This window comes from Gigantopelta aegis, chromosome 13 (assembly GCF_016097555.1).
Source record: "Gigantopelta aegis isolate Gae_Host chromosome 13, Gae_host_genome, whole genome shotgun sequence".
NCBI classification, from domain to species: Eukaryota; Metazoa; Mollusca; class Gastropoda; order Neomphalida; family Peltospiridae; genus Gigantopelta; species Gigantopelta aegis.
In genome coordinates, this window is record NC_054711.1 from 28,631,861 (window position 1) to 28,658,694 (window position 26,834).

A 26,834-nucleotide genomic window follows, 5' to 3' on the forward strand; every position below is an offset into this window, starting at 1 on the left:
GTTAATATTGTCTATGGGATTTGATTTGGTAGTATACACCCATATATCTCTAGTGAATAACTCTCATGAATTTATTTCTGTGTCAAGAAGTGTTGCATTAAAGGTTGCATGGTAACGAAGAGAATTCTGTGTCAAATATTTACAGAGCAAGAACAGCTTTGGGTGTGATTGGTAGTAATATGCGACACTGACTACTTGTGCAAATACTATTATTCATTGACAATAAATAAATACACTTTTATTTGTTATAGTTATGCAGTATATACCAGAGGTTGAAACTAATGTGGGGTACCCCCAAAAATGGAACTGCAATTTTCAGCAAAAATTACAGTTGCTAATAACAACATTAATTATATCTCTCAAATGGTATGTGACACCACTTCCCCCCCCCCCCCCCCCCCCTTGCAGGTAGATTAGCTTTTATTGCTGTACTTCCTGGGTGTGTTGATACGCTGCTTATATCAGTTTTATTATTAAATGTTAACATTATCGGCAATAGGAACTGATTTGGTCTATTAGAACCTGCATTAAGGTTGCATGGTACCAAAGAAGACTGTTCTGTGTCAAAGTTGCACTGTCAAATATTTCTGGAGTAAAAACTGCTGTGGATGTGATTGGTAGTAATATGTGACATTGATTATTTGTGCAAATACTATTATCCATCAACAATAAATAAATACACTTTTATTTGTTATAAAGTTGTCATGCAGTATATACCAGAGGTTGAAACTAATACAGGGTACCCCCAAAACTCGAAGTGCAGTTTTCAGCAAAAATGACAGTTGCAAATAAAAACATTAATTAACTCTCTTAAATGGTATGTGACCCCCAATTTCTTGCAGGTAGATTAGATGTGAGGTGCCACACTTTTTATTACTGTACTTCCTGGGTGTGTTGATACGCTGATTATACCAGTTTTATTAGTAAACGTTAACATTATCGGCAACAGGAATTGATTTGGTCTATTAGAACCTTAAGGTGATGCCACACGATATGAGCCACTCGTACGAGAATAGCCGGCCGACAGGAGAAACATTACAATTTCAATGGTTGTTAATGCAATCGGTTATTTTCGTGACTGTTCTCGTATGAGGCACTCGCATTGTGTGGCATCGGCCTTTAACCTCGGTAAATATGAACAACAATGAGAAATTGAAATTCTTCAAATCTATGAACTGCCAATGAGACAAAAAAAAAAAAAAAAAAAAAAAAAAAAAAAAAAAAAAAAAAAAATTAAAAAAAAAACAAAAAATTTAAAAAAAAAAAAAAAAAAATTATAAAAAATGAGACAAAACAACACTGTATGAAATGAGTGATTTAATCTCATGAAAATATGAAAGTAAAATGTGATCAACAAATGCACAAGGTATAAAGTGTTAACATGTGTATACATAACATCCAGCGTGAGTTAAAAACAACAATAATAATAATCATATATTCATCACACACAAATACTCAAATACTGGCATGAGTAAATGTCCAGGAATAAAGTGCGACAGGATTCCATCCTTTCAATTAATGGATTAAATAAAAATTACCGAGTGTTGGTGGATATACCGGTAGGTTTTTCCAGTCTTTGGAAAAAATCTTTTAGATTAAATAAAAATTACTGAGTGTTGGTGGATACACCGGTAGGTTTTTCCAGTCTTTGGATAAAATCTTTTAGATTAAATAAAAATTAACTGTAAATGTTGGTGTAAATGTACATGTAAGCTGTTTATTGTACAACAGAAAGTATTTAAAATACATTTGTTTCACTTCTTTATTACTACAGAATTTGAAAAGACAAAATATAATTTTTATCATGTCCAAAGAGGTTAAATTATAAAATTTGAAAACACTAAATACTTGTTTTTTTACTTGTCCAAAGATGGACACATTTGTAAAATTTACGGTATTTAAAGACTAAGTAATTTTTTTACTTTTGGAAAGATGGATTGTAGAATTTTAAAAAACTAAATTTATTTTTCACTTATAGAATTTATGACTAAATTAATTTTTATCATGTTCAAAGAGGATAAATTATAGAATTTGAAAACACTAAATACTAATTTTTTTTACTTGTCCAAAAATGGACACATCTGTAGAATTTGAAAATACTAAAATTAATTTGAAGTCCACAAGTTTTTGGGACAAAGGGTAGAATTTTAAAACACTAAATCAAATTTCAGATTGTCCAGACTGTAGATCTTGAAACGTCTTAACGGTGATGGATGGACTAAGTTGGCGCACAGTACTGTCCTGCATGGGCAATTCGATCGGCCTGCTCTGGTTCAAGCACTTCTGATGCATGTTCCGATCTCCATTCATTGAATCTATCGATTCCAAGCTCATCATGAAGTTTCTGCAACTTATCTTGAGACTTGGCTACTTCGCGGCCCATTCTGAATAAAACAAGAGACAAACAAAAATAAACAATTTACAGTTACTTGTATAACAGTGGAAGACAGTTGACAAATACCAGCCTAGATGGTCTCTTGGTTAAGCCATCGGAAATAATGCTGATAGGTACTGGGTTCGCAATTTGCACACGCATAAGAGAAGAAACATTGTTACCATTCCTTGTCCAATCATTGCACCAGATACATTCATGCCTTTGTTATTGCCACTTAAAAATTGTAACACCATCAGGTGTTTTAAACCACTTCGCTAAAACAACATAAGGCAATCATTATCCTCTGCCTCTCAGTAAGCTGTATAAAGGTCCAAAGGCAATGATGGGTCAAGAGTGATGGTTGATTGGCGAGTTGTTAATTGTAAATGAGTGAAATTGTCAAGACTGAAATGACACTACATATTTATAATGGACAAGTGTGTGATAGAAGGCTAGTGTTCGATCCAAGTGTTCTTCGATGATTCAGTGCAAAATTCGGGACTCCGTTCTTGGTTAGAGCATAGCAGTATGTTCAACAGTTCTGCATTAGAGTCAGTGATATTCTACTGTAAATATACTGATGGAAAGAAATAAGGGAACACATCAAATTGTAGACCAAATTTACTTCACAACTAGCGTAGTAATGTCTGTATTTCATACCAAGTTGTAATGTGGGACTGAATGTCTGTAGTGTTGAATGTGCTGCCTATATGTTCCCAGTCAACTTCTGACAATATCGATTGGTTTTTGATGCAGCCATTATTTCTTGTTGCTATCCGTGTGATCCTTTATTTCTTCCCATCAGTATAGATAGTTTTATTACTGAGTTGTGTACTTTATGCCATATCAGGTGGACCCATTACCACCATATTCTCTCTCTCGTTTAATTTGACAAATGTCTATATAACTATAAAACTCTCAACGTGAAAGCATTGTACCTTCTACTCTCTGCTAAAGCCCTGGCAAAAAAATCAGAAGTCCTTTCATCATCTAATTCATCTGTTGCATCTAACTTCCCATCCATCTATAAAAAAGCAAATATCGGCAATTATACCAATTTATGGTCAATCCACAAAAAGAAGGAAGAAATGTTTTATTTAATACACACGTAACACATTTTTATTTACAGTTATACGACATCAGACATATAGTTATGGATCACACAGATAATGAGAGGAAAGCTACTGTTGCAAATGGCTACTCTTTAATTCCATTAGCAGCAATGGATCTTTAATCCCACAGTCTTTGTTTCACCAATTGTGAAGCACTAGTTTGAACTAGAAACAGCCAAATGGGTCCAGTGATGGAAATCAACCCAAGACTGATCGTGAGTCGGGCGAGCGCTCTACCACTAATCAAGGGCTATATCCCACTCTCCAGTCAACTGAGGAAGAAAGTTTAAAAAGTTTGTTTTGTTTAACCGACACCACTAGAGCACATTCATTCATTAATCAAGGGCTATATCCCACTCTCCAGTCAACTGAGGAAGAAAGTTTAAAAAGTTTGTTTTGTTTAACCGACACCACTAGAGCACATTCATTCATTAATCAATGGCTATTGGATGTCAAACATTTGGTAATTCTGACAGTCTAACAAAGGAAACCTACAAATTTTTATTAGTAGCAAGGGATCTTTTATATGCACCATCCCAGACAGGACTGTACATACCATGGCCTTTGATATACCAGTCTTTGTGCAACGGCTGGAACAAGGAATAGCCCAATGTGCCACGACGGGATCAATCCCAAACCGATCGCGCATCAGGCAAGCACATTACTACTGGGCTACGTCTAAATACAATAATGTAGGGCTGACATCAACCGAGGTGAAAGTTTCTGTCACCATAACCTAACTAGGCTACGTCCTGCCCCAGCTGAGCAAGGATTGATCCATTGGCTATGACAGGGCTTCTAGATCTGATTATGGTAGCCCCACTCCCATGGTTAGTGATATTTAATGTTGGGCTAGTAAATAACTACTATTGCCATGCCCAGCGGCTAGTGAAATATTTTGGTCAAATGTTGCAGTTAAATATATTTGGTAAATATGAACATCCTGCCCCCCCCCCCCAATGTTTGTGTTTTTAATCCCTATCTCCCTCTTTAGGTGACATATTCAATTAGGCGTATCATAAAATATTGTTTGTTTCCGGTTTCCCGACTGACCCTAATTTGAACCTGCCGACCATAAAACTTTTTTTGTATATCCAAATTTTTTTTTCTTCATATAACAACGATTTCCACGAAAACATTCCAAAACTATCACAAGCACTAATTTGGTGTCATTTAGGGGATAACCCTACTGTGTTTTCCGATTTGCGGACGTATATCGGTGGTTTTACTGTTGCAAATTTAGTTTTATTGGCGACCCATTAGCCATGAAATGTTTTCTTCTAACAACTGATTGATGGAGTTACTTCCCTTCAAATTGAAGTTCGGTAACTTTCGTGAGATAACGGGCGAAGAGTCGGAAAATTGTTTTCACGAATATATGCGATCTTTTCCGATTTACTCTACATCTAGTGTAGGGAGGTGTTCCGATTAATAATAATAACTATATTTAATGATTTACTCCAGCGACAAACTGGCCATGTAGAAATTTAGTGACCTTCTGATAAACTAGGGGAGGGAATGTTTACCGATACTGATGGAGTTTACTGCCAAATCAAATGATTAAATATGTCAGTAAGATCTCGATGCGTTTCGTTATTTTTTGTAAGTGGTCACTGGTAATTTCGCGGGTTTCCGCTAAAAACAGTGTCAGAATGACCATGTGTTTGACGTCCAATAGCCGATGATATTAAAGATAAAAATCAATGTGCTCTAGTGGCGTCGTTAAATAAAACATTCGTTTGAGCATCCTGAGCATTTGTACTGCATTTCTATTCATTGGACCAATTGATTGCTTCAAACCAAGTGTGTACTTTAATACTGGATGCATACAGAATAAAACTAACATTGCAAATTATAAAATTGGTAAGTCTACCATTTCTTAGATACACTAGGAAAGATAATATTCATTAAAAAAAAATTAAATGTTATTGTTGGACAGATAAATATAGAACCCTTCTTTTCAGTTTTCATTAAAAGAAATTGTTATAACTTATTTACTGGTTTCTATCCAATTAAGGTTCAACCAAGTCTGTCCTGGACCAGTACAAAAGTTAAGTGTTAGTATGAGAGTAAACCTTCTGCCTATTATTAAACAGCAAGGGGTCTTTTGTATGTACTCTCCCACAGATAGGTTAGCACCATGTTGCCCTCAAAATCAAAATGCCTTGCCTTTTATAAATGTATAAGTTACCCATGTAAAAAGAAGCCTTTAAACACACCTATGTGGATAGTACTACATATTTCCTTTTTTTTAAAATTAAGTTATGAAATAGATATAGAAAATAAAATGGCCATAAGGTTTTTGTCCTTTTGAAAATTGTATAATGGAAAAAAAGCCCTTATATTTAAAACTGCACATAAAATATGCCCCCAAAACGTCACTTTACCATGCCTTACTTCATTTTTAGAGAAAACATTGTGATGAATGGTATTGTTGGTTTGCATAATGCATTTCTATACATGCAGAGGTTATTTTGGATACCGGTAGTCAACACCTTTATTTAATATCCATAAATAAAATTATTTTCCAAAATAAAATGTTTTTCCTACCCTATATTTTTCCAGCATGTAATAGGAAACAAGTAAATTATTTTTTCTGGCCTTATTACTATTATTTAATGAAACTGTATTAACTTAAGTAAAGTAGGGCTAGAGAATTTTTAATTGTGGCTAGTACATTTTTAAAATCACTGATCCCATGGCTAGTGGATTTTATCAAAATTCTAGAAGACCTGCTATGATCAACTGTACCATGGAGTTGTATAGATATGTCACTTCCACAATCCATGCATAATAGTAAAAATATATTTTAATTATATTACAAAGGGGTAATTCAGCAACATTCACAATAATCAAGTTTCATAATGGGACAGACTATAACCCCCCCCCCCCCCCACTCCAAACCCTTTACCCTAAGGATACATGCGCTCAGTACACCATCTTCCTATATATAAAAATAAAGAGAGACCCTAACCCTAACGTTTAAGGGGAAGGAGGCCAGGTGACTATTTTACTATTGCGAACGTACCTTAAAGGGACACACCCTAGTTACGGCTAGTTGTTAACCATTACGGCGTTGTTTTTCGCTATTAAACCCATTTTTTCACAAATAAAATTGCACTTTACTTACCGTTTATTATTTAGAATATACATTTCCATTCACCTGAAGTGTTTTTTGGTAATCCTGGTTTTTGTAATACCACAAAATGCATTTTTCGTATTTCATAAAATGGCACAGGCCTCTGAGAAAAAAACGTTGAGCAGACAAGGTCTAATCTATTTTTAGAGGGGATATTTCCATTTCAATGTCACAGACGTTGGTATACCACGTGACCATTATCATTTTGGTTCGGTTTGTTTTCTCGGGCACGGTTCACGCAATCAACATCCGATTTGTTCTTGTTCATTTGTGAGATTTTTCTTCAGTTCGTGAACATTTTCAGTAACAATAAAGTTCAGACAAGTAAGTGTCTCAATACAAAACGTTACAAACCCTTAAAACCAATAATTTTGCTAAGTCTTACGATATCTGGAGAGGGGATACAACCAGGACAGAACAGTTGGAACATGTCCAGGAGAGGTGAAAGGAACGCACCCCAAGTCTGTGAAATTTGTAGTGACATAGGCATTGTTGTGCTTCGAGCGACATCTACCGGTGACATCAGAATACTATCTTTCAAAATTATTTCAAGCCATTGGGACATGGGGATTCCCATGGTATTTATCGATATAAAACCTGCTTTTTCACTCCATTTGATAAAAACGTGATCTAAGTGTGTTACAGGTTTGTAGATTAACCAAATTATAATTTATTTTCGCTGGATGGAACTAGGGTGTGCGTCTTTAAAGAATTATTATTATTCATTGTCAGTTGTTGCCACGGTTACGGTAACAAGTATTGAAGTAACAACGCGTTATAAGTGCTGTATCTAAAGGTTCCCATAATCTCATAATTAGAATAAATAAATCATTTCATCAACCTTCTGTTGTGTGTATTGTTCTGTAATAAAATCTTCTAAAGTCTTGGGTTTGTCCCCAACAACACCACTTTCTTCCTCTTCATTTACATTTTCACTCATTTTTTCCTCCATATTTATGAAACTGAAACCGAGGCTGAATTTCCTTCGACTGGTACTCCTGTAATGGTGATTACTAGACTACAATAACATTGATGGTATCAGTGTACTGTCCTTGACCTATGGTTGTTATTGACAACGAACCAAGCAGGTGCCCGTGTTCCAAAAAAAAGAGAGGAGAGTTATAGATGTAATAAGCTTAATTGTTAATCCATTTTTTGTGTGTTTGTGAGGGAATTATTACACAACAATGCCTGGTGCAGGTCGAGGGCGTGGTCGGGAAGATGACAGCGATATCGGAACTGATCAAGAAGCCGCCGGAACGTTTGAAACATTGAGAGATGAGGGGGAACATTTTGTTCATGTCAAACAGTACAAAAAGGCTATTGAGAGTTTCACGAAGGTGAGTCGTGGTTATGTTATAGAATATAAAAAAATATATATGTAAAAAGTTGAGTTGCAAATCAAACTATTCAATATAAGATTTATTACTATTTTATATTGTTGTGTGTTGAAGCTGTGTTAATCAGCTGTTACTTTAATAAACATGGGGGGGGGGAGCAATCTTTAAATTTTATTTATTTATTTGTATAAACCCATGTGTTTGTGGTCTTATTTTAACTTATAATAACCAGGAAACTATTAAAAAAAATACCCAAATAATCAGAGCACATGCAATAATTTCAGCTCTTTTCCACTTATTTAAAAAAAAAAAAAAAAAATCTTTCTGTCCCTGCCCTCCCGTAACCCCTAACCCTCACCCTATCTAAAAATAATAAAGGGTGGGGGGGGGGGGGACCGGGCGGATATTATACCATAATATATATGGTTGTTTAATGTTTTATCCTGTTTTTTTCTAAGCTGATGTGTTTTGCGTTTGTAGGCACTGGGGGGGGGGGGGGGGGATGTACACACATGTAGCCCAGTGGGAAAATGGTCACTTGATGTGCGGTTTGTCTAGGATCAATCCCTGTCGGTGGGCCTATTGGGTATTTGTTGTTCTAGCCAGTGCACCACAACTGGTATATCAAAGGTCGTGGTATGTGCTATGGTGCATATAAAAGATCTCTTGCTACTAATAGAAAAATGTAGTGGGTTTCATCTCTATAACTATGTCAAAACGACCATATGTTTGACATTCGATAACCTATGATTAATAAATCAATGTGCTCTAGTGGTGTCATGAAACAAAACAAACTTCTTCTTCTTCTTGTAGGCACTGGAAATGCACGAGAGTGACCCGACGTGCCTGGTTCGTAGGGCACACTGTCATCTCATGCTGGGTAATGCAGATCACGCATTCGATGATGCACAAGAAGCCTTGAAGTCGGAGGAGGAGGGGAAAATGAATATCAAGGTGACCAGTGATGTTCCATTGTCAATTACAGTTAAAGGGACATTCCTGAGTTTGCTGCATTTTTTAAGATGTTATCGACTAACAGAGACTTTTTAACGATTGTAATTACATGTATTTTTCTGCATACAGTATTAGTGGTTTTATATTAAACGTGTTTCTGATTGTCCTAATATTTTTACTGTGTTAAATTTCATTTTATTTCCTAAAAATTTTTTTTTTCGTACGTACGAAATTATGGTATTTGAAAACAGAATCCAGTTTGGGCTTCTTACACATTGAATATACAGACACTGATATAATAAACAAGACGATATATTTAATTTGTAAGTTTAATCGTAGAAATATTTTATTAGTCGGAAACATCTTACAATGCAGCAAACTCAGGAATGTCCCTTTAATAATTCAATCCCTGCAATTGGCCACAGCAATCGGCAATGTCGTGGAGATTTTAGTTTTCTCTGCGCTTTTTCGCCTTGGACTATTCAGGGTTTTTCATTCAATGTAATGTTTTTTGCCGTGGACATTTTCTTAATTGAAGGGGTTAAAATTAATTTGTTGTGCTCTACAGCATGAGAACTTAACATAACATGAATGTTATTGCCAAAGAGACAGGATACACATTAGCAGGCAACATTTTGTTTTCAAAATCTTGATTAGCGATATTTGTAGTCAATTAAAAATTGATAGGCATCTACTGTTTAATGTTTTAAGATAAAACTGTTAACTAACAGTTACGGTTGTCGCACTGTCAGACAATTATTGTTGAGATTTTCTTACTTCAAGATAGCAGTATTTGATAAGAGCTATTGCTATTTCATTTTCACTAGTCATTAAAAAATATAAATTTATTATTATCATAGAGCGCATTAAAACCTGAAAAGCATGAATACAAGATGCTAAATAAATCTTATGTTTAACATATGGTTATTTCAGCATGTTGTTATTTCAACATATGGTTATTTCAACATGTTATTTCAACATGTTGTCATTTCAAAATGTCATTTCAACATATGGTCATTTCATTTCAACATGTAGCTATTTCAACATATGGTTATTTCAACATTTGGTTATTTCAGTGTGGTTATTTCAATATGTGGTTATTTCAACATGTTGTTTCGACATGTGGTTGTTTCAACGTGTGGTTATTTCAACGTGTGGTTATTTCAACATGTTGTTATTTCAACATGTGGTTAAGAAAATGAATGATAGGAATCCCAATGTTCTTCAGGAGGGAGGACGCATGGAATGTACAAATAAAGAGTATATTTATAATTGTGAACAACCTCATAGCTTAACTGACCCTTCACTATGCAGAGTTCGAAATATCGGCCTGTGAAAAGCAAAAAAAACCCACTCAGTCCATTGTTTAGAATAGAATTTGACTGCTTAAAACCAACAAAAAATGAGCAGGGAGGGAGATGTATGTATGAGTATCTCATTTGCTAATTAGCTCATGATTCAGCTATTCAGTTATATTTTAATTCCAAAATGCCCTAATATACATCTCGGAGGTCCTGATTTTCCACACACTATCCCAGACCCTCCCATCACCTTGTGCTGTCTTATTTCAGCAGATCATATTTGTTTCTTACCAGGACTTATTTTGTTTGACCTGCTGTTTAAAGAAATAATAGCACACCACATTGTACTTCCTATTGTTAGCATGCTCCCCATTATTGGCTTATTTCTCCCCATTGTTGGCTTGCTCCCCCCCCCCCCCCCCATTGTTAGCTTGCTCCTCCTTATTTATTGGCTTGCTCTTCCCCATTGTTGGGTTGCTCCTCCCCATTGTTGGGTTGTTCCTCCCCATTGTTGGGTTGCTCCTCCCCATTGTTGGCTTGCTCCTCCCCATTATTGGCTTATTCCTCCCCATTGTTGGCTTATTCCTCCCCATTGTTGGCTATCTCCCCCCCCCCCCATTGTTAGCTTGCTCCTCCCCATTTATTGGCATGATCCTCCCCATTATGGCTTGCTCTTTCCCATTGTTAGCTTGCTCCTCCCCATTACTGGCTTGCTCCTCCCCATTATTGGCTTGCTCTTCCCCATTGTTGTCTTGTTTCACCTTGTTATCACCCACCTTCTAACCTTCTAGGATGAGATTATTTATTAAAGTTTTATTATATCCTTATGTTCCACATAATATCACAACACTCCATAAATATCAATTTGTTTTATTTTCTTACCATAGGCACTCTTCTTGAAGGCAGAGGCTTTCTATCAGAAGGGAGATTTTGAAAATTCTCTGGTGTTTTTTCACCGGGGAAACAAACTCCGACCAGAGCTGCAAGAGTTCAGATTAGGAATCCAGAAATCTCAGGAAGCTATTAATAACAGTATAGGGGGTAAGTATGTCAATAACAGTATAGGGAGTAAGTATGTCAATAACAGTATAGGGAGTAAGTATGTCAATAACAGTATAGGGACTAAGTATGTCAATAACAGTATAGGGGGTAAGTATGTCAATAACAGTATAGGGAGTAAGTATTTCAATAACAGTATAGGGGTAATTATTTCATTAACAGTATAGGGAGTAAATATATCATTAACAGTATAGGGAGTAAATATATCATTAACAGTATAGGGAGTAAATATATCATTAACAGTATTGGGAGTAAATATATCAATAACAGTATAGGGAGTAAATATATCATTAACAGTATAGGGAGTAAATATATCATTAACAGTATGTGCAGCTTGCATCTTGCAGTCTGTTGAACAGTATAGGAGTAAGAGTAAGCATATCATTAAACGTATAGGGAGTTAGGGTAAGTATATCAACAGCAGTATAGGGAGTAAGTATCAACAACAGTATAGGGAGACAATATAACAACAGTATAAAGAGTAAGTATAACACTATAGGGAGTAAGTATATCAATAACAGTATAGAGAGTAAGTGTGTCAGTATAGGGAGTAGGTATATCAACATCAGTATAGGGAGTAAGTATATCAATACCAGTATATGGAGTAAGTATATCAACGCCAGTATATGGAGTAAGTATATCAACGCCAGTATATGGAGTAAGTATATCAACGCCAGTATAGGGAGTAAGTATATCAACGCCAGTATAGGGAGTAAGTATATCAACGCCAGTATAGGGAGTAAGTATATCAACGCCAGTATAGGGAGTAAGTATATCAACGCCAGTATAGGGAGTAAGTATATCAACGCCAGTATAGGGAGTAAGTATATCAACGCCAGTATAGGGAGTAAGTATATCAACGCCAGTATAGGGAGTAAGTATAAGCATGCATATAGGAAACACATTATTTCTAGAAGACAACTCAACTCTTTGTGTAATATATCGGGTACTATATGAAAAGTGTAGTTATAATAACCAAGGATTTCCGAGAGATGGGGTCAAGATTTTAAAACTGGAGGCCTTGAAATCCATTGGATCAGTGAATGGCTATTTCCCCCACATAATCGAAAGCATCCTGGTGCTTACTCTGCTTATATTATATTAATTAAAACCATTTTAAATTATTAGTAGTGTGAGTTGATTTGGTTTAGTGGAACTTACATTAATCATGTCATTATATGTTTTGGCTAATAAATGTTATAAACTCAAAGAGAGAGAGTGAAAGAGAGGGAGGAGAGAGAGAGAGAGAGAGAGAGCGAGGGAGGGAGGGAGGGACAGTGAGAGACAGACAGACAGAGAGAGTGTGAGACAGACCGAGAGAGAGAGAGAGAGGAGAGAGAGAGAGAGAGAGGAGAGAGAGAAATGAGGAGAGATAGATAGAGAGAAGAAGGGGAGAGAGACAGATGGATCCAGTAGTAATCTATGTTTTGTTTCTTTTATCAGGTCCGGAGTCTGTGAAGCTGACTTTAGATGGTGATCTCTCTTTCTTTGAAAAACATGATGATGTGAGTTGTTATTTTGTCTCATACATCATTTTAACATATTTTATTAAGTTTGTCTATTGCTAACAATAATGCTGTTTTGTACAGTAAGTGTAAGAAGCATAATATATGTAGTTGTTTCTTTAAAAAGTAAGTACCACTGATGTCCCAAACTGCGTTCACCTAATGACAGAAACACGAATACGATATTTACAGAAATACTATTCTACATTTTTCAGTTACGATACGTGAAATGTTTTTTTAAGAGATTGCAATCAGTTAACATAAAAAAAAATCAACAATGTGGACGTAATCCATTATAGTAAACAAAAGTGAAACACCCTTCAGTAAACAGCAAAAAGTGCAACGTTTCTAACTGCGTTCAGGTGCATGCATTTGCAAAAAGTATCGTACCGTGCACGTGTGGTTCGCCATTTTCCATTTTTAAGGCCACTGTATGGAAAAAATATATATGTTTTTGAAATATGTACAGTGGATGAAAACTTTGTGTCATTTTTTTTTTTTAAAGAATAAATTCAGTTTGTCAAGTGATCTGGTCCGGTCCGCATTTTACCAACACCCATCGCTAAAAGTTGATGTCAATACAGATAGGCATTACGTTCATCTGTGAATAGATAGATATAAATTTTCATATGAATTGAATTGTAATTATCACAATTTATACACTCAAAATTATTTACACACAGTATATAGGCACACAAATGTAGCATACATTTTGTAGATTGAATTTCATAATTAAAAACAAATTCTAACAATAGGGGGCTTAAAAATCATCAAAATTAAATGATTTGGCCTTGTCACGTGTGAGTTCATGTGACACGCACTTAATGTTAGTTCATCTTCCTCCATTTCAACTCAATTTCTACGAGTCAGGTGGACCCAATATCAGTAATTTTAAGGATTAAAAACAAACGACTTAGCAAAATTAATGGTTTTAAGGGTTTTTAAAGTTTTGTATGAGATACTTACTTGTCTGAACTTTATTGTTAATGAGAATGTTCACGAACTGTGAAGAAAAACCTTAAAAATTAACGACAAGCAGACGACAATGAATTGGATGTTGATTGCGCGAACCGTATACGAGAAAACAAACCAGTGGTGTAAAATTCTTGGCTGGTGGAAGGGACTCGGGGAGTGCTGACGGTCCACTGGTTAGGGGGTGCAGTACTTGCTTTGCCCCAGACGCTGGCAGTCCATGCTACGCCACTGAAATAAAGCAAACGGAGTTGGAAGCATTACGCAGTTGGGGACGTTGACGATAATTTTGTTCTGCTTGCTACTTCATAATATAGTGTTATAAAAAAAAAAAATCTTTAATTGATATCCAAAGCAAAAAATATTAATAGTGTTCCATACATTTTTCAAATACCATTACACACAGATCAACAAAATATTTATTTATTTTTATTTATTTAAGTAAAAATGTAACAAATTCAAATGAGATACACAGACAGACAGACACACAGGCAGACAGTGGAAAGTGAGGTAAAGAAATAGCTTTACTGTAATACTAAAGATCTATTGACATTGTTGCATGCAGTACATACTGGCACCAGGGATGGATCACAAGGTGGGGTGGGGGTGGGGGGTCACAAAATTCTAACAAGGGCCAATTTGAGTTTGCCAAAGCCACACATGAGCTGAGCTTTTAAAGATGGGGTTTATGGGTAAGCTGCCCAGTAAATTTTGAAATAAAGTTAAAGTGTTTTGTTTAATGACACCACTAGAGCACATTGATTTATTAATCATCGGCTATTTGGTGTCAAACATTTGGAGGAAACCCGGTAAATGTTTTCATTAGTAGCAAAGGATCTTTTATATGAACCATCCCACGGACAGAATAGCACATACCACAGTCTTTGCTATACCAGTCATGGTGCACTGGCTGGAACAAGAAATAGCCCAATGGGCCCACCAACAGGGATCGATCCCAAACTAACTGTACATCAAGCGAGCACTCTACCACTGGGCTGCGTCCTGCCCTTGAAATAAAGATGCTGAGAAGTGTGTTTTCAGGGGAATTTAATATTGTATATTGTGGATGATGAATTTTAAAAATAAAATAGTCATTAAAAAGGGTTCTCAGAACTCATGTGACACCCCTCTGGATATGCCAAGGGGCTTTGGACAATTTGTTTAATCCTTTTTCAGATTAATTATTTTAATTAACAATGTATTCCTCCCAAAATATATACAAAACAATTCAGGCACAGCAGAATGAAGTAGACATGGGGTGGGGGGGGGGGGGGGGGGGGGGGGATGACTGACATCGAGGGCTCAAAGTAAAGTTTCTAGTGGGTTTTAAAACTAGATGTCCTGAAATTCAGTTTTCTGAATTCTACAAGTAAAATTCATCTCTGCTTTAATAAGTTTTACTACCAATAATATTTTTTTATTCAAAATTATTGGGGTGGCTAAAAAAACAACAACACCCCAGCTCCCCCTGCTCTGCCATGCCTATAATTGTATAAAAACTTACTGTCACAAAATATTATTTGCATTATTTTTAGCTAAAAATTAAATTTTAATTGTTATTCTGCTAAGGCATACATACCCATTGAAATGTTTGTGTTTGTTACTTTATTTGTAAACAGGATGAAAAACTGAAGGTAATGTTATTGTTATTTAAACAAGGCATCTAGTTACCTAGTAGTGATTTTATTTTTTATTAAATCCAGACTTTTGTGTGGCAATAGAAAATCTAAAACCCTCGGATTGGTTTTTGTGTTTGTTTTTCATTTGTACGATTTTTTTCCATGTGTGTGGTTTTTGACGCAATTGGGTACAGTACATGTATGTGAAAAAGTTTTTGAAGCAATCTTAGCACTATGAAATCATAAAACTATCGTAGGCTATGACATCATAGCCCACAATGGTTTTACGATTCCGTAGCACTAAGCAGAGACATACGGACTCCCATTTTTATAGGGTGCAGGCTGTATAATTTTTGACGGTTTTGAGGTTTTGTTCCAGAACTAAGATAGCTTCAAAAATGTGGGCCCAGATGCATAAAACAGGCTCGTGAATGTGAAATCACTGTTATTGTCACTTACTACAGAGGACAGTATTTGAAAATCTTATATAACTGCATCTTGGTTCCTGTGAATGTCGCCCAGGTAACTGATTGTATTTGCATAGTGAATAAACATTCTGATGAAGGAAGGAAGGAACTGTTTTATTTAACAACACACTCAACACATTTGATTTACAGTTATAACTTATATGGCATCAGATATATCTTTCAGGACCACAGAGATATTGAGACAGGAAATCCTCTGTCGCCACTTCATGGGCTACTCTTTTCGATTAGCAGCAAGAGATCTTTTATATGCACCATCCCTCAGACAGGATAGCACATACCACGGCCTTTGAAATACCAATCGTGGTGCACTGGGTGGAATCAGAAATAGCCCAATGGGCCCACCGACAGGGATCGATCCCACCCTGACCATGCATCAAGCGAGTGCTTTACCACTGGGCTACATCCCACCCCTATATTCTGATGATCCCTGAAGTTTATAACTGTTAATTTTAGAATGTAAAGCTTCACCACATTGGCAGTTTGTATGAATTTAAAGTTTCATGTTCAACACAAAAGCAGGATGAAGGTTCGCATCAATTATTGTGCCGTTATTGTCTTTTTTTTCTTTTTTTTGATGTATCAATTTTCAATAAACTGCCTATTTTGTGTCAGAAACCATGCTAATGAAAAATCTCCCTTCCAGGGTATAATTCTTCTGTTGTAAAGTTATAATAACCGTAGACTAGAGTTTGATCCAAACGTTAATGTTTTACTTCATTTTCATGCTCAGATCCAATTAAGGTTCAAGCATGATGTCCTGGGTATCCACCTCAGCTACATGTATCTGGGCTGTCTGTCCAGGACAGTGGTTAATGGTTAGGTGTTATATTGGTGGTTAGTGAGAAAGAAGTTGGTGTAGTGACACCTCACACCTCCAATTTGAGTTGTTAACACTTACTGTGGGTAGGAGCCAGTGATAGGATGTGAACCCAGTACCTTCCAGTTTTATGTCCGATGGATTATCCACTACAGCACTGATTCCAGTTATAATACTGTATTCAGGGATCATTTTGTTTTCAAACTTGTGACTAGCAGTTAATAGAAAATTGATTCATGTTATGTCTCGTTGCCGTGTTAGTGTTTTACTTCATAATGATGATCATAGAGCTTGGTGCATGTACAGACATTTCCTTTTGGTTTCCACTCTAATGCTGATACATAGCTTCTGTACTCTGACTTCAGTGGACTTGGTTTTGAGTTTGGAGTTTTCCTTCTCCTAGGAGAGTTTCCCTACTAGTTATTCCGAGACTCTCCAGCCCAGGTTTGATTTTGGAGTTTGCTTCTCCTAGACAGTTGTCTTTCTTGACTCATGTCCTCTGTCTGTCCGGTCCATATTAGTCTAGTCTCTACCCTTTGACCAGTCCAGCTTGGGTGACCTTACCAGGAGCTTATGCTCCAGCTGGCATAGCTCTCCGAGTCATTGAGACATGCAAGCTACATCACCACGTCCAGGAATGGACCATGAGATAGGTCTTTTACTTCAAACCATCATGGTTGAAGAGCGTTAAGATATTCCTATGCTCAACCACATGTTGAGGTAGCGCTTAGGCACTTCATATGCCTGGCATGGTTGAAGAGTGTTAGGATATCACTACACTCAACCACATGTTGAGGTAGCGATCAGGCACTTTATACACCTGTGCATATAAACCCATAATAAATTACAATTAGGAAGTACTGTTTAATATTTTATATTATATAATTGCGACACAATACGGAACAAAATGTTCTCTGGTATAATACATATTAAGGTTCATCTGGATCTACCTAAAACTCTGGTTTCTGAGTCATCTGAATGAACAAGTCTTGTAGTTAATCTTTAAAATTTTCCATCAGTTTGATACTAATACTGTTATACTTAGGTGTTGGCTATTAAATATTTGATTTTCGTTTGGCTAGATTCTGTGTATTTAGAATATACTTTTATTTAGTATATTTTATAGGTAGATAAATGATATCAAATTAAGTAAACCGAAAGTAGTTAATTATGTTCCATTTTTTATGAAACATGGCCATGAGAAAATGAATTCAGAGAATGAGATTGTTTTAATGTTGTATTAGATAGTTACAGATATTTCAACTATTAAAGGGACTATCTGGAGTCTAGCTATTTTAAAAGGTTTTCAGCAAATAAAATATTTTCACATCATTAAAAATTACAATTTACTTTCCTTTTCTTGCTTATAATATGAATATCTCTATAATCAATACATTTCTGGACATTAAATTGTAATGTTTTTTTATCCTGCAACGACTGTTTCTGATGACCGATTAAAACAAAGTCATAAATGTTTACTAGCAGATTATGACTTTTAACGTCACTCATATGACGTCATATGCATAGCTACATTACAAAATTGCTCATTTGACCTTTAGGTCATCATACAATGTGGCTCAAATAACAGAAATAATAGCTTTTCCCCTTAATTTTTATGGTCTGCAGGATAAAGATCATAACTTGTTAATGATGTAGAATATCGTCTTTATCCTGTTCAGGCCGAATGAGAAATTTCACTTGGCAAGCCTTGTAGAATTTCTCATTCATACCTTCCTACGTCATTAACTAGTCATTCTCTATATAATATCTCAATATCGATTTTTGTCTAAAATAATTTCATACAAATTTATTATTTCGACCACATTTGCTTATAATATGAATATATGAAATATGAAAGACAACAGTTTTCACAGTGACATTGTTTCTGCAAGGAGTGCATCTCAAAAATAAAATTTGTCATCTGTTGAATTTGGTAAATTTTATCATAAATGTGTTGTATACTTGTATAGGGATGCATGGGGTATGCTGTTACTGTTATTCATGACAACATGTCAGAAATCTATAATTCAGTCATAAGAGCTAAAAGTTATCCCAACCTTTTTGCAATGTGACCAATCAAAACAGTTGTTTCATAATTGGATGCACAGTGAAAATGCTTAAGAAAAGTAGGTCATGGTTATAATCAGTTTGTTAAGTGGATGAAATTTTGTGAACTATATATACAACATGCATATACAGTTAACCGATATTTGTCTTTATGAAGCTGTTCAATTATGCGATATAATTTGTATTGGTTTAATGCTAAACCGTTCTTTGCAGCCGAATAATATGCAAATAACCAATTTATGCTATAAACCGATATGCAATAAAGTGGATTCGACTGTATAGTTAGGTCAAGACGTTTCTTAATTAATCTAACAGTATTGGATGCTTTGTTTCAGCCACCCCTGCGTGTGCTGTAACCTCACCGTGGTGCAGGGGTGTAACATTCTCTTTGAGAATGGCCAATACAGCACAAATTGAAATTTTGAGTAAAATTCGGTGTCCGTAAAATTCTGTGATATTTGTATTTGTATTTTTGCACAGTTCTTTACACTGTTTTTGTTTAAACCTTGAATTTTTATATTGATGTTGATCATCACTTTATTTATTTGCATTACCATAGTTTATCACCCAATAGCCGATGTATTTTTCGTGCTGGGGAGTCGTTAAACATTCATTCATTCATTCATTGTTTCAGCCAAGACATCTTGTTCAGCAACTTGGTTTTTCTCCATTTTCTATAGAGATTTAAAACAATATAGTATTTGTTTCTCTTCTATGTAATAGTATTTAAATATTTTCTCTTCAGGTTAGCAGAAAATTCATTTGTGTATGATATATTAAATTTAGAAAGAATTAAATGAGATGATATATTTTAGATGATTCCAGACATTTCCATATACATCTGTGTGATTGTACATGTATTTGTGTTTAATTTAAATCTTCTAATTTAAAACCATATTCAAGTGGCATTCACTCTTTATAGATACATTTTGAAACAATTTTAATTATAGTATTGTACCATCGCTGTTTGATTGAGTTTTTTCCCATCATATCTTATTGCTACACAACTGATATGTTAAAGACTGTGGTATGTGTTGTCCTGTCTGTTGGAAGTAAAAGATTCCCTGTTGGCAATGGAATAATGGAATGGCTTTCCTCAGAAAATGTGTCAATAATGCCAAATGTTTGACATCCAGTAGCCGATGATTAATGAATCAATGTGTTCTAGTGGTGTTATTAAACAAAACAAATTTTAACTTTTAACTTTGTTATTTCAGACCGGCCTCGGTGGCGTCGTGGCAGGCCATCTGTTTACAGGTTGGTAGGTACTGGGGTCGGATCCCAGTCGAGGCATGGGATTTTTAATTCAGATACCGACTCCAAAGCCTGAGTGAGTGCTCCGCAAGGCTCAATGGGTAGGTGTAAACCACTTGCACCGACCAGTGATCCATAACTGGTTCAACAAAGGCCATGGTTTGTGCTATCCTGCCTGTGGAAAGCGCAAATAAAAGATCCCTTGCTGCCTGTCATAAAAGAGTAGCCTATGTGGCGACAGCGGGTTTCCTCTCCAAATCTGTGTGGTCCTTAACCATATGTCTGACGCCATATAACCATAAATAAAATGTGTTGAGTGCGTCGTTAAATAAAACATTTCTTTCTTTCTTTCTTTTTTTTGTTATTTCAGAAGGCGAAATTGCAGCAAAAAGCCCGATACTCGAAACCACTGCAAAGAAAAGAGGAAAAGAAAGATCGAAAGAAACCCGACAGTAGTTCTTCAGACTCGAAAACCACAAAAGAATTACTCGGTGAACTTTTCCAGGATAAGGCATTTTTGGAAAAGTTATTTGATGGTAATTAATAGTCATGATTGAAATAACATTTAAAAAAAAAAATTCTTCTTTTTTTTTTCTTTCACAAGCTACACCAATATTCCAGTCTGTAAAATTAAATGAGCTGTCTTTTCAAGTTCTTCTCTGTCACCATAGGGTTTGGTGTGTAGGGTTGCTTCAATAGGCCACTCAGATTGTCTCAAACCTTAAAACATGTACCGGTAGGTTGGGCAGTGCTGTAGGATGTGCCCCATTGTTTGGTTTAATTTACAGTTATATGGCGTCAGACATATGATTAAGGACCACACAGATATTGAGAGAGGAAACCTGCTGTCACCACTAATGTTGTGAGTAGAATGATGGAAATACATGCTGAAAACGTTTCAAGCCAGCTCATTTTGCCCAAACATTTCCATTGTTTATGCCCAGATAAGAAGATTCACTTCAGCACCTGTATGTATACTATCTCTGGGAAACAAATGGTCAGAAACATTTGTTCAAATAACTATACATATATTAGACACCAAATACCTATTGCCTTGATGGATTTGGGTTTTTTTCCCTATCCCAGCCAGTGCTATAAGAAATAGAAAATTTCAGCATGTTTTCAAAGAATAATTTTAATCATCAGACTAGTACCAGTACTCCTGACAACCCTAAGCAATGACTCAGAGTTGTGATATGACATAGAGTTGTGATATGACATAGAGTTGTGATATGACTCAGAGTTGTGATATGATGCAGAGTTGTGATATGATTCAGAGTTGTGATATGACGCAGAGTTGTGATATGATGCAGAGTTGTGATATGACGCAGAGTTGAGATGTGACTCATACTTGTGATGTGTCTCATAGTTGTGATATGATTCAGAGTTGTGATATGACTCAGAGTTGTGATATGACATAGAGTTGTGATATGACATAGAGTTGTGATATGACATAGAGTTGTGATATGATGCAGAGTTGTGATATGATTCAGAGTTGTGATATGACGCAGAGTTGTGATATGATGCAGAGTTGTGATATGACGCAGAGTTGAGATGTGACTCATACTTGTGATGTGTCTCATAGTTGTGATATGATTCAGAGTTGTGATATGGCGCAGAGTTGAGATGTGACTCATACTTGTGATGTGTCTCATAGTTGTGATATGACTCAGAGTTGTGATATGACTCAGAGTTGTGATATGACTCAGAGTTGTAATATGACTCAGAGTTGTGATATGACTCAGAGTTGTAATATGACTCATAGTTGTGATATGACTCAGAGTTGTGATTTACTTCTCTGAAGTATACTAAAAACTGGGCCCACCTCTCTTACACTTTTAAGAGGTGGGACATAGCCCAATGATAAAGTGCTCGCTTCAGGCACGGTCGGTCTGGGATTGATCTCCATCGATCCCCATGGTATGTGCTATCCTGTCCGTGGGATGGTGCATATTAAAGATCCCTTGCTACCATTGAAAAACTGACGGGTTTCCTCTCGAAGACTACAGGTCAAAATTACCAAATCATTATGTTTGACATCAAATAGCCGATGATTAATAAAAATCCCAGATCAGAAAAACACTCTGTCCACATGTATATAAACGGTTGCTTTAATGTGTCATGTTATTTTGTAAGATGTAGATGTACAGCAGTGAATCAGGGCCCCAACCTTGATACTGCTATTGCGATCTGGGGTAATAAATATTTTTAAAAAATCATTAAAAAAATCTATGTGCTCTAGTGGTACACCAAATAGTCATAAGTTTAAAATGTGCGGAGATGACATTATGCATTATATATGTTCCTCTCTTTGCTTTCAGACGTTAATAGTTGCATGATTGTTTTCCAGAAATGACAACCCCGAACAACGACACAGGGGAGTATGTTAAGGACCGTGCGTGTGACGGGCTGGAGTACCTCAACAAGCGAGCTGACTTCTGGCGCCAGCAGAAACCCATGTACGCGCGGAAACGCGACCGCCAGCAACAGAGCAAGTCACAGAGTGCCAAGTCCACTGGGATGGATCCCATGCAGTATGTGCTGCTCCGCCTGGAACAGATAGACGAAGGTAGGGCAGTCCCACAAGTGATTGAAGGAGGGGGTAAAATATAAATGTTTAGTATAATTATAATGAAATTATGGTGTGGTATGATAAGTCCAACAGAATGGATCCCATGCAGTACGTGCTGCTACGCCTGGAACAGATAAACAAAGGTAGGGCAGTTCCAGAATTGATGGTGGGGGGTGGGGGGGGTGTAATATATAAAATGTTTTAGTATAGTTATAAGCAAATTATGGGTTGGGGTATAATAAGTCCAATGGAATGGATCCCATGCAGTATGTGCTGCCCTGCCTAGAAGGTGAAGGTAGGGCAGTCCCAGAAAAGATTACGGGGCAGGGGTAGGAGTAATATTATTTATTTTTTGTATAGCTAGAGCAGATAGAAGCAAGTCCAATAGAATGGATCCCATGCTGTATGCTTTGCTCTGCCTAGAGCAGATAGATGAAGGCAGGGCAGTTCCAAAACTGATTAAGGGAAGGGGGGTGTAATATGATTTTTTAGTATTGTTATAAACAAATTATGGGGTGGGGGTGTAATAAATCCAACAGAATGCACCCCATGCAATATGTGCTGCTCTGTCTGGAGCAGATAGACGAAGGTAGGGCAGTTCCAGAACTGATTAGGGGGGTGTGTGTTGCAAGATCCCATGCAATATGTGCTGCTTTGTCTGGAGCAGATGGACAAAGGTAGGGCAGTTCCAGAACTGATTAGGGGGGTGTGTGTTGCAAGATCCCATGCAATATGTGCTGCTCTGTCTGGAGCAGATAGATGAAGGTAGGGCAGTTCCAGAACTGATTAGGGGGGTGTGTGTTACAAGATCCCATGCAATATGTGCTGCTCTGTCTGGAGCAGATAGACGAAGGTGGGGCAGTTCCAGAACTGATTAGGGGGGTGTGTGTTGCAAGATCCCATGCAGTATGTGCTGCTCTGTCTGGAGCAGATAGACGAAGGTGGGGCAGTTCCAGAACTGATTAGGGGGGTGTGTGTTGCAAGATCCCATGCAATATGTGCTGCTCTGTCTGGAGCAGATAGACGAAGGTGGGGCAGTTCCAGAACTGATTAGGGGTGTGCAATATGTGTACTCTGCTGGAGCAGATAGACGAAGGTGGGGCAGTTCCAGAACTGATTAGGGGGGTGTGTGTTACAAGATCCCATGCAATATGTGCTGCTCTGTCTGGAGCAGATAGACGAAGGTGGGGCAGTTCCAGAACTGATTAGGGGGGTGTGTGTGTTGCAAGATCCCATGCAATATGTGCTGCTCTGTCTGGAGCAGATGGACAGAGGTAGGGCAGTTCCAGAACTGATTAGGGGTGTGTGTGTTGCAAGATCCCATGCAATATGTGCTGCTCTGTCTGGAGCAGATAGACAAAGGTAGGGCAGTTCCAGAACTGATTAGGGGTGTGTGTGTTGCAAGATCCCATGCAATATGTGCTGCTCTGCCTAGAGCAGATACACGGATGTAGGTGATTCAGGTCAGTTCTAACATTGATATGGGGGTGGGGGTTAATAAATCCATGGGGATGGATTCCATGCAGTATATGCTGTTCTGCTTGGAGCAAATAGATGAAGGTAGGGCAGTACCATAGCATTTGTTTTTGTCTTCTTGAAGATATTATTTTGAGCATTTTATGTTAACTATGTTTTTCGTGAATGCGACCCCTTCAAAGCTGGGGCGGGATGTAGCCCAGTGGTAAATCGCTCACCTGATGTGTGGTCAGTCTAGGATCGATCCTCGTCGGTGAGCCCATCGGGCTATTTCTCATTCCAGCCAGTGCACCACGACTGGTATATCAAAGGCCGTGATATGGTGTTTATAAAAGATCCCTTGATACTTTCCTTTCTAAGAATTACCAAATGTTTGACATCCAATAGCCCTTGATTAATGAATGAATGTGCTCTAGTGGTGTCGGTTAAACAAAACAAACTTTTTAAACTTTCTTCCTCAGTTGACTGGAGAGTGGGATATAGCCCAGTGGTAGAGCTCTCGCCCGACTCACGATCAGTCTTGGATTGATTTCCATCACTGGACCCATTTGGCTGTTTCTAGTTCAAACTAGTGCTTCACAATTGGTGAAACAAAGGCAATAGTACTATCCTGTCTGTGGGATAAAAGAATCCCTTGCTGCTAATTGAAGCAGTTTAAACTGGATTTTTTAAAAATTATTTCAGAAGTTTTCGAGTGATGTTTTAACATCCAATGGCTGATACATGTATATGTTTAGTTTAAACATATTTACTTGCTGTAATAGTAAACAGTTTTGGGATTGGCCAACAGGCTCACACCTACATGTACATGATGTGTCTTTAATGCTGGGGTGTCGTTAAATATTCTTTCATTCATATATCGGGGGGGGGGGGGGGGGGGGGGCGGGACGTAGCTCAGTGGTACAGCACTCGCCTGATGCGCGATCGATCTAGGATAGATTCCCGTCGGTGGGCCCATTGGGCTATTTCTCGTTCAAGCCAGTGCTCCACAACTGGTGAAACAAAGGCCGCGGTATGTACTATCCTGTCTGTGGGCCCATTGGGCTATTTCTCATTCCAGCCAGTGCACCACAACTGGTATATCACAGGTCGTGGTATGTGTTATCCTGTCTGTGGGATGGTGCATATAAAAAAATCCCTTGCTGCTAATCGAAAAGAGTAGCCCATGAAGTGGCGACAGCGGGTTTCTCTCTCAAAATCTGTGTGGTCCTTAACCATATGTCCGACGCCATATAACCGTAAATAAAATGTGTTGAGTGGGTCGTTAAATAAAACATTTCCTTCCTTCCTTGTTTGTTTTAGCACAAGCGCAAGGGAAGCACGGGGAGAGTCTGAAGCTGTGTCACAAGACGATGAAGCGAGTCGAGGAATGGAGTGAACGACAGCTGAAGAACAAGAACGAGGTTCTAGCCAATCTACACAGCTGCATGGGCAACGCATATCTCGAGATGGAGAAATTCAAGAAGGCTTTGGAACATCACGAACAAGATTTAGAAATCGGGAAAGAATAGTAAGTTATAGCGAGTCAATAGGTAAGCAGAGGAAGAAAAGAGCGAATTAACTAGTTAATGATGATCATAGAGACTAACTAGTCAATGAGGTAGGATTTCGGCTTTATTCTGTGAAGGTAAGAATGGGAAATTCTAATTCAGCCACCGCAAGGCTCAATGGGTAGGTGTAAACCACTTGCACCGACCAGTGATCCATAACTGGTTCAAAAAAGGCCATGGTTTGTGCTATCCTGCCTGTGGGAAGCGCAAATAAAAGATCCCTTGCTGCTAATCGGAAAGAATAGTCCATGTAGTGTAGACAGCGGGTTTCCTCTCAAAATCTGTGTCGTCCTTAACCATATGTCTGATGCCATATAACTGTAAATAAAATGTGTTGGGTGCGTCGTTAAATAAAACATTTCTTTCTTTCTTTCTTTCTAATTCAGCCTCAACAGGATAAAGCCAATATCTTATGTCGTTAACAAGTTATTATCTTTATCCTGTAGACCATAAAAATTAAGGGGAAAAGCTGTTATTTCAGCCACATTGTACTATGACCTAGAAGTTAAATGAGTGATTTTGTAATGTAGCTATCCGTGTGACGTCACATGAGTGACGTCAATAATCATAATCTGCTACTATACGTTTGTTACTTTGCTTTAATCTGTCATCATAATCAGCCAATAGAGACAGTGGGTGCAGGATAAATGTCCTTAGCATGCTCCAAAATTCAACATAGATAACATACATAACGCAACAGTCTTCTAGTCTCTCATTAGGTGTATATTGTACAGAACACAGTTTTGGGGGGGAGTGGGTTCTAGACTGTGGTGAGCAATGTTTTTAGGGTTTTCCTGAAAGATACAGTGCAAAACAAACATTCACTTAGAGCTGGGGTGGTTGATGCAGATCCAAGCTTGAGATGCTTTACTTGTAAGATTTTCCCCTCGGTTAACTTATTGTCTCTTTCGGATTTCCCCCATCCCATCCAGTGCCATACAACTGGCATGTTGAAGGCTGTGGTATGTGCTGTCCTGTCTGTGGTAGAGTGCACGTAAAAGATTCCTTACTACAAATGTAATATTTTTCCTGTCCTGGATGGAGGAGCCGGCAAACGTTGACACCTGCGCTACAACAGCTTACTCTGAATGTGCACGTTAAACCTATGGCCATGGCCAGTGGAAATATGTAGTGGGTTTCCTCTGAACGCTACGTCACAATGTTTGACATCCAATAGCCAATGATTAATAATAATAACCCAGTATGCTCCATTTCGTAATACATTTGTTTTTCTG

The 26,834-nt window shown here is 37.3% G+C and overlaps 2 protein-coding genes across 2 annotated transcripts; one reads left to right on the forward strand and one right to left on the reverse strand.

Annotated features, from left to right (window-relative positions):
• Positions 1-1,302: 1,302 nt before the first annotated feature.
• Positions 1,303-7,601, reverse strand: LOC121387422. Its single transcript, XM_041518530.1, has 3 exons — positions 7,467-7,601; positions 3,313-3,398; positions 1,303-2,384 (listed from the first exon to the last, which is right to left on the reverse strand). The coding sequence occupies exons 1-3, from the start codon at positions 7,575-7,577 to the stop codon at positions 2,219-2,221; spliced, it is 363 nt and encodes a 120-aa protein (XP_041374464.1). The 5' UTR covers positions 7,578-7,601; the 3' UTR covers positions 1,303-2,218.
• A 135-nt stretch (positions 7,602-7,736) lies between these two features.
• LOC121387101 (outer dynein arm-docking complex subunit 4-like) lies at positions 7,737-25,560 on the forward strand. The gene is made up of 7 exons (XM_041518125.1): positions 7,737-7,965; positions 8,779-8,919; positions 11,108-11,261; positions 12,723-12,784; positions 20,372-20,537; positions 22,352-22,570; positions 25,352-25,560. Exons 1-7 carry the CDS (start codon positions 7,813-7,815, stop codon positions 25,558-25,560), a joined length of 1,104 nt encoding a protein of 367 aa, XP_041374059.1. The 5' UTR covers positions 7,737-7,812.
• The last annotated feature ends 1,274 nt before the right edge of the window (positions 25,561-26,834 follow it).